General features: G+C 35.1%; 1 protein-coding gene across 1 annotated transcript; it reads left to right on the forward strand.

The window, feature by feature from the left end:
• The first annotated feature begins 239 nt into the window (after positions 1–239).
• On the forward strand, positions 240–9,914 carry LOC145822974 (7-deoxyloganetin glucosyltransferase-like). Its single transcript, XM_082921604.1, has 3 exons — positions 240–479; positions 8,477–8,653; positions 8,839–9,914. Exons 1-3 carry the CDS (start codon positions 347–349, stop codon positions 9,588–9,590), a joined length of 1,062 nt encoding a protein of 353 aa, XP_082777730.1. The 5' UTR covers positions 240–346; the 3' UTR covers positions 9,591–9,914.
• Positions 9,915–12,460: the final 2,546 nt, after the last annotated feature.

Below are 12,460 nucleotides of genomic sequence, written 5' to 3' on the forward strand. Positions count from 1 at the left end.
CGAATCAGACGAAATTCCGTTCTCAATTTATTTTCCCAAATGGTTCTAAAAATTCCCAGTATCACATAGGCGTGTTCAATTTCGTTTTCTGAACCCATTACGGTCATCAATTTCAGTCCCAAAGTTCTTATCTCAACCGGTATTTTCTAAGTTCAACAGATAATCTTCAATTAAATCATACTAACACATAATTAATTACTGGTAATCATGGTATACGGTTCTGGGTCGTTACAGTGACTCCACCAGAAAGAACTGCCTAGTTCCTTTCAGAGACCTAATTGCTAAAATCAACCACTCGGCTTCCTCGAAAGTGCCTCCAGTGAGTTGCATAGTTTCTGATGGAATCATGAGCTTCACTGTGTTAGTTGCTCAAGAATTGGGAATCCCAGATGTTCTTTTCTGGACGACAAGTGCTTGTGGCTTCATGGGTTATGTACAATATCGTCAACTGATTGAAAAAGATCTTACACCACTCAAAGGTATTACATTATCTAAACAGTACGAATCTATAGTTAAATTAAACAATACAAATCCATAATCAATCGTCCCCCGATTGAAAAAAATCTTACACCACTCAAAGGTATTACAGTTTAAACAGTACAAATAATTTTAGTGGATGATACTGTTAAAATCACTAATAGTGGCTGAGCCTCCGTTTGAGAAGTGACTTTTTGATTTTTTTAATTATTTTAGTTTCGATTAAAAAGTTTAGCTTGGAAAAAATTTTTTGACTTTTTTATGAGAGAATAGTGTAATGATTATGAGTTAGATATGATGTTTTATTTTTTGTGGTTAAAATAGTCTATTTTGTCTTTTATGACTAAAATAGCCAAAAAAAGTCTGGAATAGCTCTTCCCAAACGGATTGTAGTTTTTATTTGATTTTAATCCATTTATATTTTGTGGGTACTTGGAAAGTTGTTATTTTAGTTTTTGACTATTTTAGCAGGTTAAAATTTTTGTATTCAGAAAATAGTTAGATTTTTTTTATAGTTAGATGTGATGTTTGTTAGAAAAAAAATAAAATTATTATGAATTTGATGTGATATTTGTTTGAGAACTTGATTTTTGGATTTTTTTTGTTTTTTTTCACTACAAGACAAATGTTTTACAAAATCAAAAAAAATGAATCGAAACAAAATATCATATTAAACCCCATAATCATTTCACTTTTGCTCTCATAAATATCACATCTAACTATAAAAAATCTAACTATCTTCTCAAACACAAAAAAAAAAATTCTCCAATAATATCCTACAATTAAAAAAATTTACAAAAAAATTCATTTCCCAAACACTTACTTTGTCTTATTTGATAGAACAGCTACAGCAGCTACAGAAGCTCAGCCTATAGCTGCAGAAGAAGAGAAGAAGAGCTGCAGTTGAAGCCACAGAGCTGAGCTCCTTTCTGCAGCAGAATTATACAGTAGAGCTATACAAATCTGTTACAAATCAGTTAGAGGTAGTGGTGCATGTATTACATAGTGATGTGTTAGTTAGTGTGTTAGTTAGAAAGTTGTTATAACTGTACCTTAGGTTAGTTAATTAGTTACTAGAGTTACAATTGTTGTATATAAATATAACTGTACAGAAGCTATTTTGATAATGAAAATATTAGCTTCATATTCACTTTATGGTATCAGAGCATTCTAGCTCTTGCGAGCATCAAAAACTTCATCTTCAATCTATCAATGGTGAATCTTCATCAAGAATCAGCAATGGCAGCTTCTTCATCAGGTATAACTACCAGTTCTTCTTTACCTTCCAATCTCACTCTGCTCATCTCCAATCTAAATTCGTTTGTTCCAATCAAACTTGAGCCTACAAATTATCTGATATAGAGAAGTCAATTCCAAAACATATTACGAGCCACAAATCTACTTGGATTTGTTGATGGATCAAAGAAATGTCCTTCTTCCACAATTCTGGATGAGAATCATAATGGTGTAGTCAATCAAGACTACACAGAATGGATTACTGTTGATGCACATTTACTTAGTTGTATTACTGCTACACTATCTTCATCCATATACACATCTGTTCTGCATTGTATCACTAGTCATGAAGTATGGACTACATTGGCTACAAGATTCACCTCATTGTCTAGATCACATGTACATCAATTGAAAACTAAGCTCAATCATCTTACCAAGAAGAATTCCACAATGGAGGACTATCTCTGTCAAATCAAAACTATTGCTGATCAATTAAGTCTTGCTGGCTCACCAATTCATGATGAAGATCTGGTTTTACTTACTCTAAATGGACTACCTGATGAGTACAATGCTTTTAAAACATCCATTCGTACCAGATCTGAACCTATCTCCATTACTGCCTTATCTTTCCTATTATGTTCTGAATCCATTCATATTGAAGGCTTTCTTAAACAAGCTCACCCATCAGATCTTCCATTTGCTTATACTGCTACCAGACCTTATTCTAGAGGAAGTTCTAGAGGTTACAACAGAGGTGGATATAAAGGTAATAATTCAGGAAATTCAGGCAGATTTTATAAACATATGTACAGAGATGGAGGACAAGGTAACATCTATCGAGGTGGAGGACACGGCAGTGGAGGACAAGGCAGTGGAGGACAAGGCAGATCATCTTCATTTTCATTTTCGCATCATCCACAACTGATTTGTCAAATATGTGGCAAATCAAACCACTCAGCCATGGATTGCTGGCACAGAATGGATCAAACTTTTCACTCCTCTTCTTCACAAGGAAGAGGATCACAGTCTAAAGCATTTGTTGCCTCTTCTTCCACCACTTCTGCTGCTCCAGCATTTCAGTTTCAGTCTGCCTCTGCTGCATCTATCCCAGAATATCAATCTACCTCTGCTGCATCTGTCCCTAGTTCCAATTGGTTCTTAGATTCTGGAGCCACCACTCATTTCACCAATGATCTTAATAATTTCACTCAATTTCAGCCTTATCAAGGTTCTGATCATGTAACTATAGGCGATGGTTCTACTCTGCCAATTCATCACACTGGAAATGGTTTGCTTCCTACACCAAGTACTTCTTTCTATCTTCATAATTTGCTTCATGTTCCTTCCATTTCTACCAATCTTTTGTCAGTTCATCAATTCATAAAAGATAACAACTGCACCATTACTTTTGATGCTGATTGTTTCATTATACAGGACAAGTTTTCCAAGCAAATTCTTCATAAAGGTCATCACACAGCTGGTCTTTACTCTCTCTCAGCTTCATCTGTTGTTCCTGGAACTTCTTCCACAACTTGCTTCAAAGCTTCCACTAGACCTTCTTCTTGCAGCAAGAGCACTTGGCATAGTAGATTAGGTCATCCTTCTAGTAATAAGCTGCAAGTGCTTGTATCCCAAAATTTGTTACCCACTAATGTACCTAGTTCTAATGATAATAAGCTGTGCACACATTGCTGTGTTTCTAAGAGTCATAGGTTGCCATTTCTTCTTTCCAATTCCACTGTAAATCAACCATTGGCTCTTATTCATTCTGATGTATGGGGACCCTTTAATGCATCTATTTCACATTTTAAGTACTATGTTCTTTTCATTGATGATTACAGTAAATTTACTTGGCTATTTCCTCTGACTTACAAAAGTGAGGTATTTTCTAAGTTTGTTGAATTCAAGGCCTTTGTTGAGACCCAATTTACCACTAAGCTTCAAGTCCTTAGAAGTGATAATGGAGGGGAAAATTTAGCAAATAAATTTCAGCAATTTTTAAAAGATCAGGGCATTGAACATCAACTTAGTTGTCCTCATACTCCTGCTCAGAATGGAGTAGCTGAGAGGAAGCATAGGCACTTAATTGAAACTACTATTGCCCTAATGCATCAATCTGCTCTTCCATTGACCTATTGGTTTGATGCTCTTGCCACCTTAGTATTTCTTATTAACAGACTTCCTACTTCCAAACTTAGTAATCTTACTCCTTTTCAAACTTTGTTTCATCACTCACCTAATTACTCCTTTCTCAAAGTTTTTGGTTGTAGGTGTTTTCCTTGGCTTAGACCTTACACCAGTCACAAACTTCAGCCTAGATCTATCCCTTGTGTCTTTATTGGTTATGTTCCCTCTACCAAAGGGTATAGATGTCTTGATGTTACTACTGGCCATATTTTTGTTTCTAGACATGTTATTTTTGATGAGAGTACCTTTCCATTTCAGTCTCAATCTATGTCTCCTCCTCAGTCTGTTCCTCCTTCACTTTCTCAGCTGCACACTTTCTTTTGGCCTGCCACTGGTTCAGTAAATTCCTGTTCTGGTTCTCCTCATCCAGGTTCACCTCTCCCTGCTGTAAATTCTATTTCCTCTACTCCAGTTCTGTCTGGTTCTCATTTGTCTCCCTCTTCTAGTTCTGAACAAATTGAAGTTGCAGGTTCTGGTTCTGTTTCTGTCCCTGATGCAGTTATAGTTTCTGGTTCTAGATCTGCTGGTTCTAGACCTGCACCAGTTGCAGATTCTGGTTCTGTTTCTGCACATGATGCAGTTGTAGTTTCTAGTTCTAGACCTGCTGATTCTAGACCTGCACCAGTTACAGTTTCTGGTTTTGTTCCATCAATTCCCATTTCTTCAATCTCCATTGATTTACCTTTTCCTTCTTCTATTTCAAATACTCATCCCATGCTCACCAGGTCTAAGTCTCAACCTCTCCATGCTGGCTGCCTTCTCACTTCTTCTTCTTCTCCTACTGAACCTGATACTTTTCAAGCTGCTTCTGCATCTCCTAAATGGCAAGCAGCTATGTTAGATGAGTTTCAAGCCTTGCAAAGACAAGGCACTTGGTCTCTTGTGCCTTTACCTCCAGACAAAATTGCTATTGGCTGCAAATGGGTTTATAGACTTAAAAGAAATTCAGATGGCTCCATTGCTCGGTATAAGGCTAGACTTGTAGCCAAAGGGTTTCTTCAAACTGAGGGCATTGATTATCATGAGACTTTTAGCCCTGTTGCAAAGCAACCTACAGTCAGAGTTCTTCTGTCCTTAGCTCTACATTTTCAATGGTCTATTAGGCAACTTGATATATCTAATGCATTTTTGCATGGTGTTTTAGAGGAGGAAGTCTATATGCAACAACCTCAAGGATTCATTGATGCTTCTCATCCTCATTTGGTTTGCAAATTGCATAAAGCTCTTTATGGTCTTAAACAGGCTCCCCGGGCATGGTTTTCTACCTTCTCTTCCTTTTTACTGTCTTGTGGTTTTATCTCTAGTCATTGTGATTCATCCTTGTTTGTCAAGAAGACAGCAGACTCCATTACCATTCTACTCATTTATGTTGATGATATCTTGTTAACTGGTAGTGATGTTGCTTATATAACTGCTTTGATTAATCAAATGCATGGTGCTTTTGCTATGAAGGAGCTTGGGTTGCTTAATTACTTTCTTGGCATCTCTGTGTCCTCATCTGCTATGGGCTATTTCTTATCTCAGCATAAGTATGCTTCTGAGTTGCTTGTGAAAGCTCATATGGCTGACTGCAAGCCATACTCTTCTCCCATGGCTCTTAAACCTTCTTCTTCTCCTAATGATCATTTACCTTGTTCCAACCCCTCTCTCTACAGAAGTATTGTTGGAGGCCTTCAATACCTCACCATCACCAGACCAGATATTGCTTTTGCAGTGAACTTTGCTTGTCAATTTATGCACCAACCCCTTGTTCACCATTTTGTTATGGTTAAAAGACTTCTCCGCTATCTCAAAGGCACTCTTGGCTATGGTCTTCAATTTAGTCCTGGACCTCTTACACTACATGCTTTTTCAGATTCTGATTGGGCTGGCAATTCACTGGATAGACGTTCCACTACTGGCTTCTGTGTTTTTCTTGGTCCAAATTTGGTGTCCTGGTCTGCTAAAAAGCAGCCTACTGTGGCTAGATCATCCACTGAAGCTGAATATAGAGCATTGGCTCACACTGCTGCTGAGTTAAGTTGGCTTGGAATGCTTCTCTCTGATTTGCATGTTCCTTCTCCTTCTCCTACTTTATGGTGTGATAATATATCTGCCATATCTCTGTCTTCCAATCCTGTTTTTCATGCCCGAACTAAACATATCGAGGTGGACTATCACTATGTTAGAGAAAGAGCCGCTGCTAAACAACTCTCCATTTGTCATATTCCAACTTCTGATCAGGTGGCAGATATTTTCACCAAACCTTTGTCTATTTCCCGCTTTACTTATCTTCAGTCCAAGCTTATGGTTCTTCCCTCTCCCATCAGCTTGAGGGGGCCTGATAGAACAGCTACAGCAGCTACAGAAGCTCAGCCTATAGCTGCAGAAGAAGAGAAGAAGAGCTGCAGTTGAAGCCACAGAGCTGAGCTCCTTTCTGCAGCAGAATTATACAGTAGAGCTATACAAATCTGTTACAAATCAGTTAGAGGTAGTGGTGCATGTATTACATAGTGATGTGTTAGTTAGTGTGTTAGTTAGAAAGTTGTTATAACTGTACCTTAGGTTAGTTAACTAGTTACTAGAGTTACAATTGTTGTATATAAATATAACTGTACAGAAGCTATTTTGATAATGAAAATATTAGCTTCATATTCACTTTATTATTAACTATTTTAGTCTATTTTATTTAATTTTATTTTGGATGAATTTTAGCCTAAAATAGGATAAAATAGTCCTTGCCAAACACTCCTATTAACTATTCAACAATTTCAAAAAATAAAGTGAAATTATTTATATGGTGTTCTATATTTATGTAGTAAAAATTTTACTGTCAAACATCTTGATTAACATTTGTCAAATAGTTAAAAAATAAAACAAGATTCAATCGGTATTGTGGTTTCTCACCTGATATTTCAAAAATGACTAATAATTTTTGAGTTTACACCGTCTAAAATTAAATTTGGAGATAAAAAAAGTTACACTTAGAGGGGTGTTTGGCATCTAACTAAAAAAATTATATATATATATATATATATTTTTTTTTTGTTTTTCTTTTAGTGAATTTTTTTTTTTAAATTATGTTAAAAAAAATTCGTTTCAGATTTATCCTGTGTAGAAGAATTTAAAAAATAAAAATAAAAAATAAAAAACTAAATGTTTTTTACTTTGTATAAAAAATTTCAATAAAGTAAAAAATAATTCAATAAAAAAAGTTATCAACACTACAATATATAAGAGTTTTAGAGACTAAATTTTTTAGTCTCTAAAAGTAAAAATTTTGTTGCAAAAGACATGTAGAGACCAATTTAAATGTCATCCCAAAAAGTAAAAACTAAAGCTATTAGCAACAAAATTTTGAAAATCAGCAATGCTACAGACCCCCAGTGCCACGTGTCGGCTTGGGGTTGGCTGAAAACTCAAAAAAAAAAAAAAAAAAAAAAACTGTTTTTTTGGACCAATGGGAGGGGACCCCAGTACTCCCACTGGGGGTCCAAAGCTTTATTCTTTTGAAAATATCACTAATAAATACACTTTTAGAGACAAAATAATTTGGTCTCAAAATGATTTATTTTTTTAGACAAAAAATTTGATCTCAAAATGATAATAATTCATCGCTAATGTTCAATTTTCGTTGCTAAAAATATAATAATTACACTTTTCGTAACAAAAATATTTAGGCCTCGTTTGGGAACCCTTCATTTTAGCCAAAAAGTTAAAAAGTTTCTAGCCAAAAAGTCAACAACCCAAACAAAAAAGTCAAATATTCTCTTTTCTCTCTACTTTTTGCACATTTTTTCGTAAAAAGTTAAAAATTCATCCCAAACATACTATTTTTTTTAACTCATATTTAGCCAAATAGATCAAAAGTTATTAAATTAGCATGTTTCTAAATGAGACCTTAGTCTCTAAAAAATAATTTTATCCCTAAATTTTGATTTCTGAAACTTTTTTTTTTTATAGTGCAACCCCGACCAGTCAGTTAGTAAATGCGATCTTAATATAAGATATAAATCTGCGAATGAATGTGTTCTTAAATTTGTAAAATATAAATTTTAATTTTAATTTTAAAATATATATTTGTTAGATCAAAGATATTAGGTTCAAGTCTCATTCACCTTTTATAGCCTATTTTAATAAGTCACCATATATGATAGTATATCTCAACCACCGCCACAACCACCACCCACCCTTTTGAATTAGAAATATTTAAAATAAAACAAATAATTAAATTTCGTAAAGACCAATTTTTTTTTTTAAAAAAAAATTGAATTTAGTAAAGACAAAAAAAAGAAGAAATTATAAAATTAATTTTTTTTTTTTAAGTGTACCTTTCTAAAAAATTATTTTTAGTTTTTTAGGATAGTTTAGTTCAAACCAACCTAAAGAGTAAAAATAAGAATTGACCATTACTTAAGTAAAGATGCAAAAAGAAAAAAAAAGTTGGCTTAAAGCCTCTGAGCCACGTAAATGAAATGCTCATTATTAAGCATGATATCCACACTAGGATCTACACCTATTTGTAAAAACTTAACTAGCTTATAGATGTAATTTTAAGTCTATGTTTGATACTAACTAAATCTTTTGTGAAATACAGATGAGACTTATTTAACAAATGGACATTTAGATACAATTATAGATTGGATACCAGGCATGAATGCTATGCGTTTGAAGGACATCCCAAGCTTCATAAGAACCACTGACCCCAATGATATTATGGTTGATTTTGCAATGGGTGAAGTTGAGAGAGCTCACAAAGCTTCAGCCATCATATTAAGGCCTAGTTTGGGAAGACTAAATAAGTGTACTTTTTGACTTTTTATGAAATATGGATTGGGTTTGGGTTGGGTTTGAAGTGATGTGTTAGAGAGGTGATGTGACTTAAATAAGATGATGTGACTTAAATAGGATAGTGACTTTTTGACTTTTTGTCTTTTTTTAATCATGCCAAACTTAGCCTAAATACATTTGATGCCCTGGAGCATGATGTTGTTGATGCACTATCAACCATATATCCGCCAATATACATCATTGGTCCTCTTCAGTTCCTCCTCAAACAAATCCCAGAAAATTACTTGGAATCTATTGGATCAAATCTATGGAAAGAAGAACATGAGTGTCTTCCATGGTTGGACTCGAAAGAACCTAACTCTGTTGTTTATGTCAACTTTGGCAGTGTCACTGTCATGACACCCCAACAGCTGATTGAGTTTGCTTGGGGACTTGCTAATAGCAAGCAAACATTCTTATGGATCATTAGGCCTGATTTGGTTGTTGGTGACTCGGCGATTCTTCCACCAGAGTTTGTGACTGAGACTGAAGAAAGGGGTTTACTGGCTAGTTGGTGTCCTCAAGAACAAGTCCTGAGTCACCCATCAGTTAGAGGGTTTTTGACACACTCTGGATGGAATTCAACTCTTGAAAGTATTTGCAGTGGAGTCCCTATGTTGTGTTGGCCATTTTTCGCAGAGCAAATGACGAACTGTTGGTGTTGTTGCAACCAGTGGGGTATAGGGATGGAGATTAACAGTGATGTGAAGAGAGAGGAGGTTGAGAGCTTGGTTAGAGAGTTGATGGGTGTAGACAAAGGGAAAGAGATGAAGAGAAAGGTCATGGAGTGGAAGAAGTTGGGTGAAGATGCCACAATTTGTTATGTTGGATCATCTTTTTTGAATTTTGAGAAATTGGTCAAGTCTTTGCTCATGGGATGAACATTGGTACGGCTAGGCATAAGATTATCCAATTAGTGAAGACCACATAACCCTAGCCGCCCGTACTTATTTGGATGGTTTCATAAAATTGTTAGAGTCGGGTGTGAGTTAGAATTTTCCTATTTTTTGGGGTTGCAGGTGGGTCGTGATTTTTATCCGCATCCATAGTCACTTGTCTGCATCTTTATATATATATATATATATATATATATATATATATATATATATATATATTTAAATCAGGACCGTTAGATTTTTTTGTAAGTCTTATAGAAAGAAAAAATTGATAGAAAGTTGGTGGAGGTTTTTATCTCAAAATCTTTCTCAACATTTGAGTTCTTTGTTGTCTCTAGACAAAGTTTTAAGGTTTGTTTTACTAATTATTTTCTTTGTTCCTGGGCCACAGAACAAGAAAACAAGAGTAATTATTAGGGAATGTCACGTGTTTTCTGGACCACAAAGTTTCAAGGTTTGTTTCAAGGTAGTGGGGTGGTGGTTAGAGAGGGTCTCTAACGAGTCAAGATTTTTTCCTTGCACTCTCTCATTGCAGGGCTTTTGGGCTCACTTTTAGGTCCAATTTTGATAATCCGAATCGTTCATATTTTAAGATTTATTCAGTATATTATACCTGTAAAAAATCAAGTTGATCGAATATCAGAAAACCTGTGTTTAGAAAATTGTTTATTAAATTCTTTAAAAAAAATAGTTTTTAGTTCGATTTCTCCGAGCACATGCTTTCTGATATCCGATCAACTTGATTTTTTACAGGCATGATATACTGAATAAATCTTCAAATATGAACGTTCGGATTATCAAAATTGAGTCTAAAAGTGGGCTCGAAGGCCCTGCAAGAAGGGAGCGCAAGGGGAGGATCACAATTCGTCTCCATCACTCCTCTATGAGTAATGTCTGGATTGTTTGGAAAGTTGTTTTTTTAGTGATTTTGTTAATTTTATTTATTTATTTATTTTAAATATGAGTTGAAAAGAATTAAAGAATTTAGGATAAATTATAAACACATATCTTGAAATTTATTTAAATTACAAATTATTCTTTGTGTGTAACGCCTTCAAAACCATTTATGATATTCATAGACAGAAGAATAAAACATATTTTCATATATCAGAGTAGTTTTACAAAAATAATACATGTTGACAACAAAAGTAAATGCCCCGTAGGCTTACAAGTTTTCAAGTTAACACTTGGTTACAACAAAATGAGAGTTCTAACTCTCTACAACAAAATAAGCCCTAGGCTTGAATTTACATGTACCACCAAAAATAACAAAATAAATAAAAGAGTCTTCAACTCCCAGGACCTCCCAGGACCTCCCAAGCTACGTCCTTGGAGGTGGCATAACACCTGAACCTGAAAATAATATCCCATATAGGGTCAGCCAATGCCCAGTAGAGATATACTAAACCAAGTATGAGAAATAACTAAACAATAGCATTTGATATATGGTTGACACTTATAAACCAACTTACACACTTTTCAATTCAACATCAAGTACATCCATTTTTCATTTCAGCTTCCTTCACTTATACAGTTTCGATTCATAAATATGGCTCAGAACCTGGCCAAACAATTCAATGAGACTATAGCACATATTAAAACACTTCCATACTTCACAATTCACATGAGAATATAACTCATACTAAAACACTTCCATACTTCAAGTGATACACAGATTTGCTGTATCAGTGGAGTCCATCCCCTATCTCCTCTCAAACCATGGAGTACATCTCCTATCTCCTCCCAAACCATGGAGTACATCCCCTATCTCCTCCCACACAATATACATATACGATGTATTTAAACACTTATCATATACCATGATCAATCAATACACAAATTTGTTGTATTACTACAACCGCCATATTCAATGACATATTCAATGTGATTAGTTTCAATTTTCCCTAATCATCATACAAAGTCTACAACAATCAAGACTATCCTCCACCGATAGCCCAAAGCAGTTATCTCTAAATAGATAATAAATTTATCAACAGATAAAATATCGACATTTTCATAGGTGAGTAATTAAATCATCCAACTACACCATTTACTCCCACAATTTTCCAATTTCATGAATTTCACTTCACTTTCACATTTTTCCAAATTAATTATTCAACATAATTAGGACATTTTCCCTTTTTCTCAATATTAGCCCAAAGGCTCAATTTCATCGATTTAACAACAACAACAATTTCATTTTTCAATATCTCATACACACATAGGTTTTAACATTTGAAAACCACCCTTCTTAAAACCTCAAATCAAACCCTAACTTTCTCAAAATGACTAAGCAACACCATCAAATCAAAATAACCAAAATTTATGTTAAAACTCATAGAATAGAGTAGGTTATCCCTACCTCAAATTTCGGAGCTCAAAGGAGAAGATGAAGAAATTCGAAGGTGCTCCAAACCCCAAGATTTTCGGATCCCAAATGTAGCCCACACCAAGCTTTACACTTTTTACAAAGGGACAAGGGTGGAAGATCACTAAAACTAGATGAAACGCTAGAGAGAAGATGAAGTCTAGTTTGAGAAGCTCCCAAGTTTGGGTTTTGAAAAGTTAGAGAGAGAGAGAGTGGGTCGAAAAAGTAATCCAAAAAGCTAAAACTCGGACTGATATAATACACAGTCCGCTTGAGCGTGGAATGCCCCGCTCGAGCGTCAGACATAGACTCACGCTCGAGCGTGAAAAGCGCCGCTCGAGCGTCGAATACACACTTCCAAAAGTTCTGCAGATGAAGTCCCTGCTCCAGCGCGAAAGTGGATGCTCGAGCGTCCGATGACCTGTAGAGAAAAGTATTGAGGGTTGGATAATCACGCTCGAGCGTCAAAATCCCTGCTCGAGCAGAG

Source organism: Camellia sinensis, chromosome 3 (assembly GCF_055761805.1).
Source record: "Camellia sinensis isolate YWXY chromosome 3, ASM5576180v1, whole genome shotgun sequence".
NCBI classification, from domain to species: domain Eukaryota; kingdom Viridiplantae; phylum Streptophyta; class Magnoliopsida; order Ericales; family Theaceae; genus Camellia; species Camellia sinensis.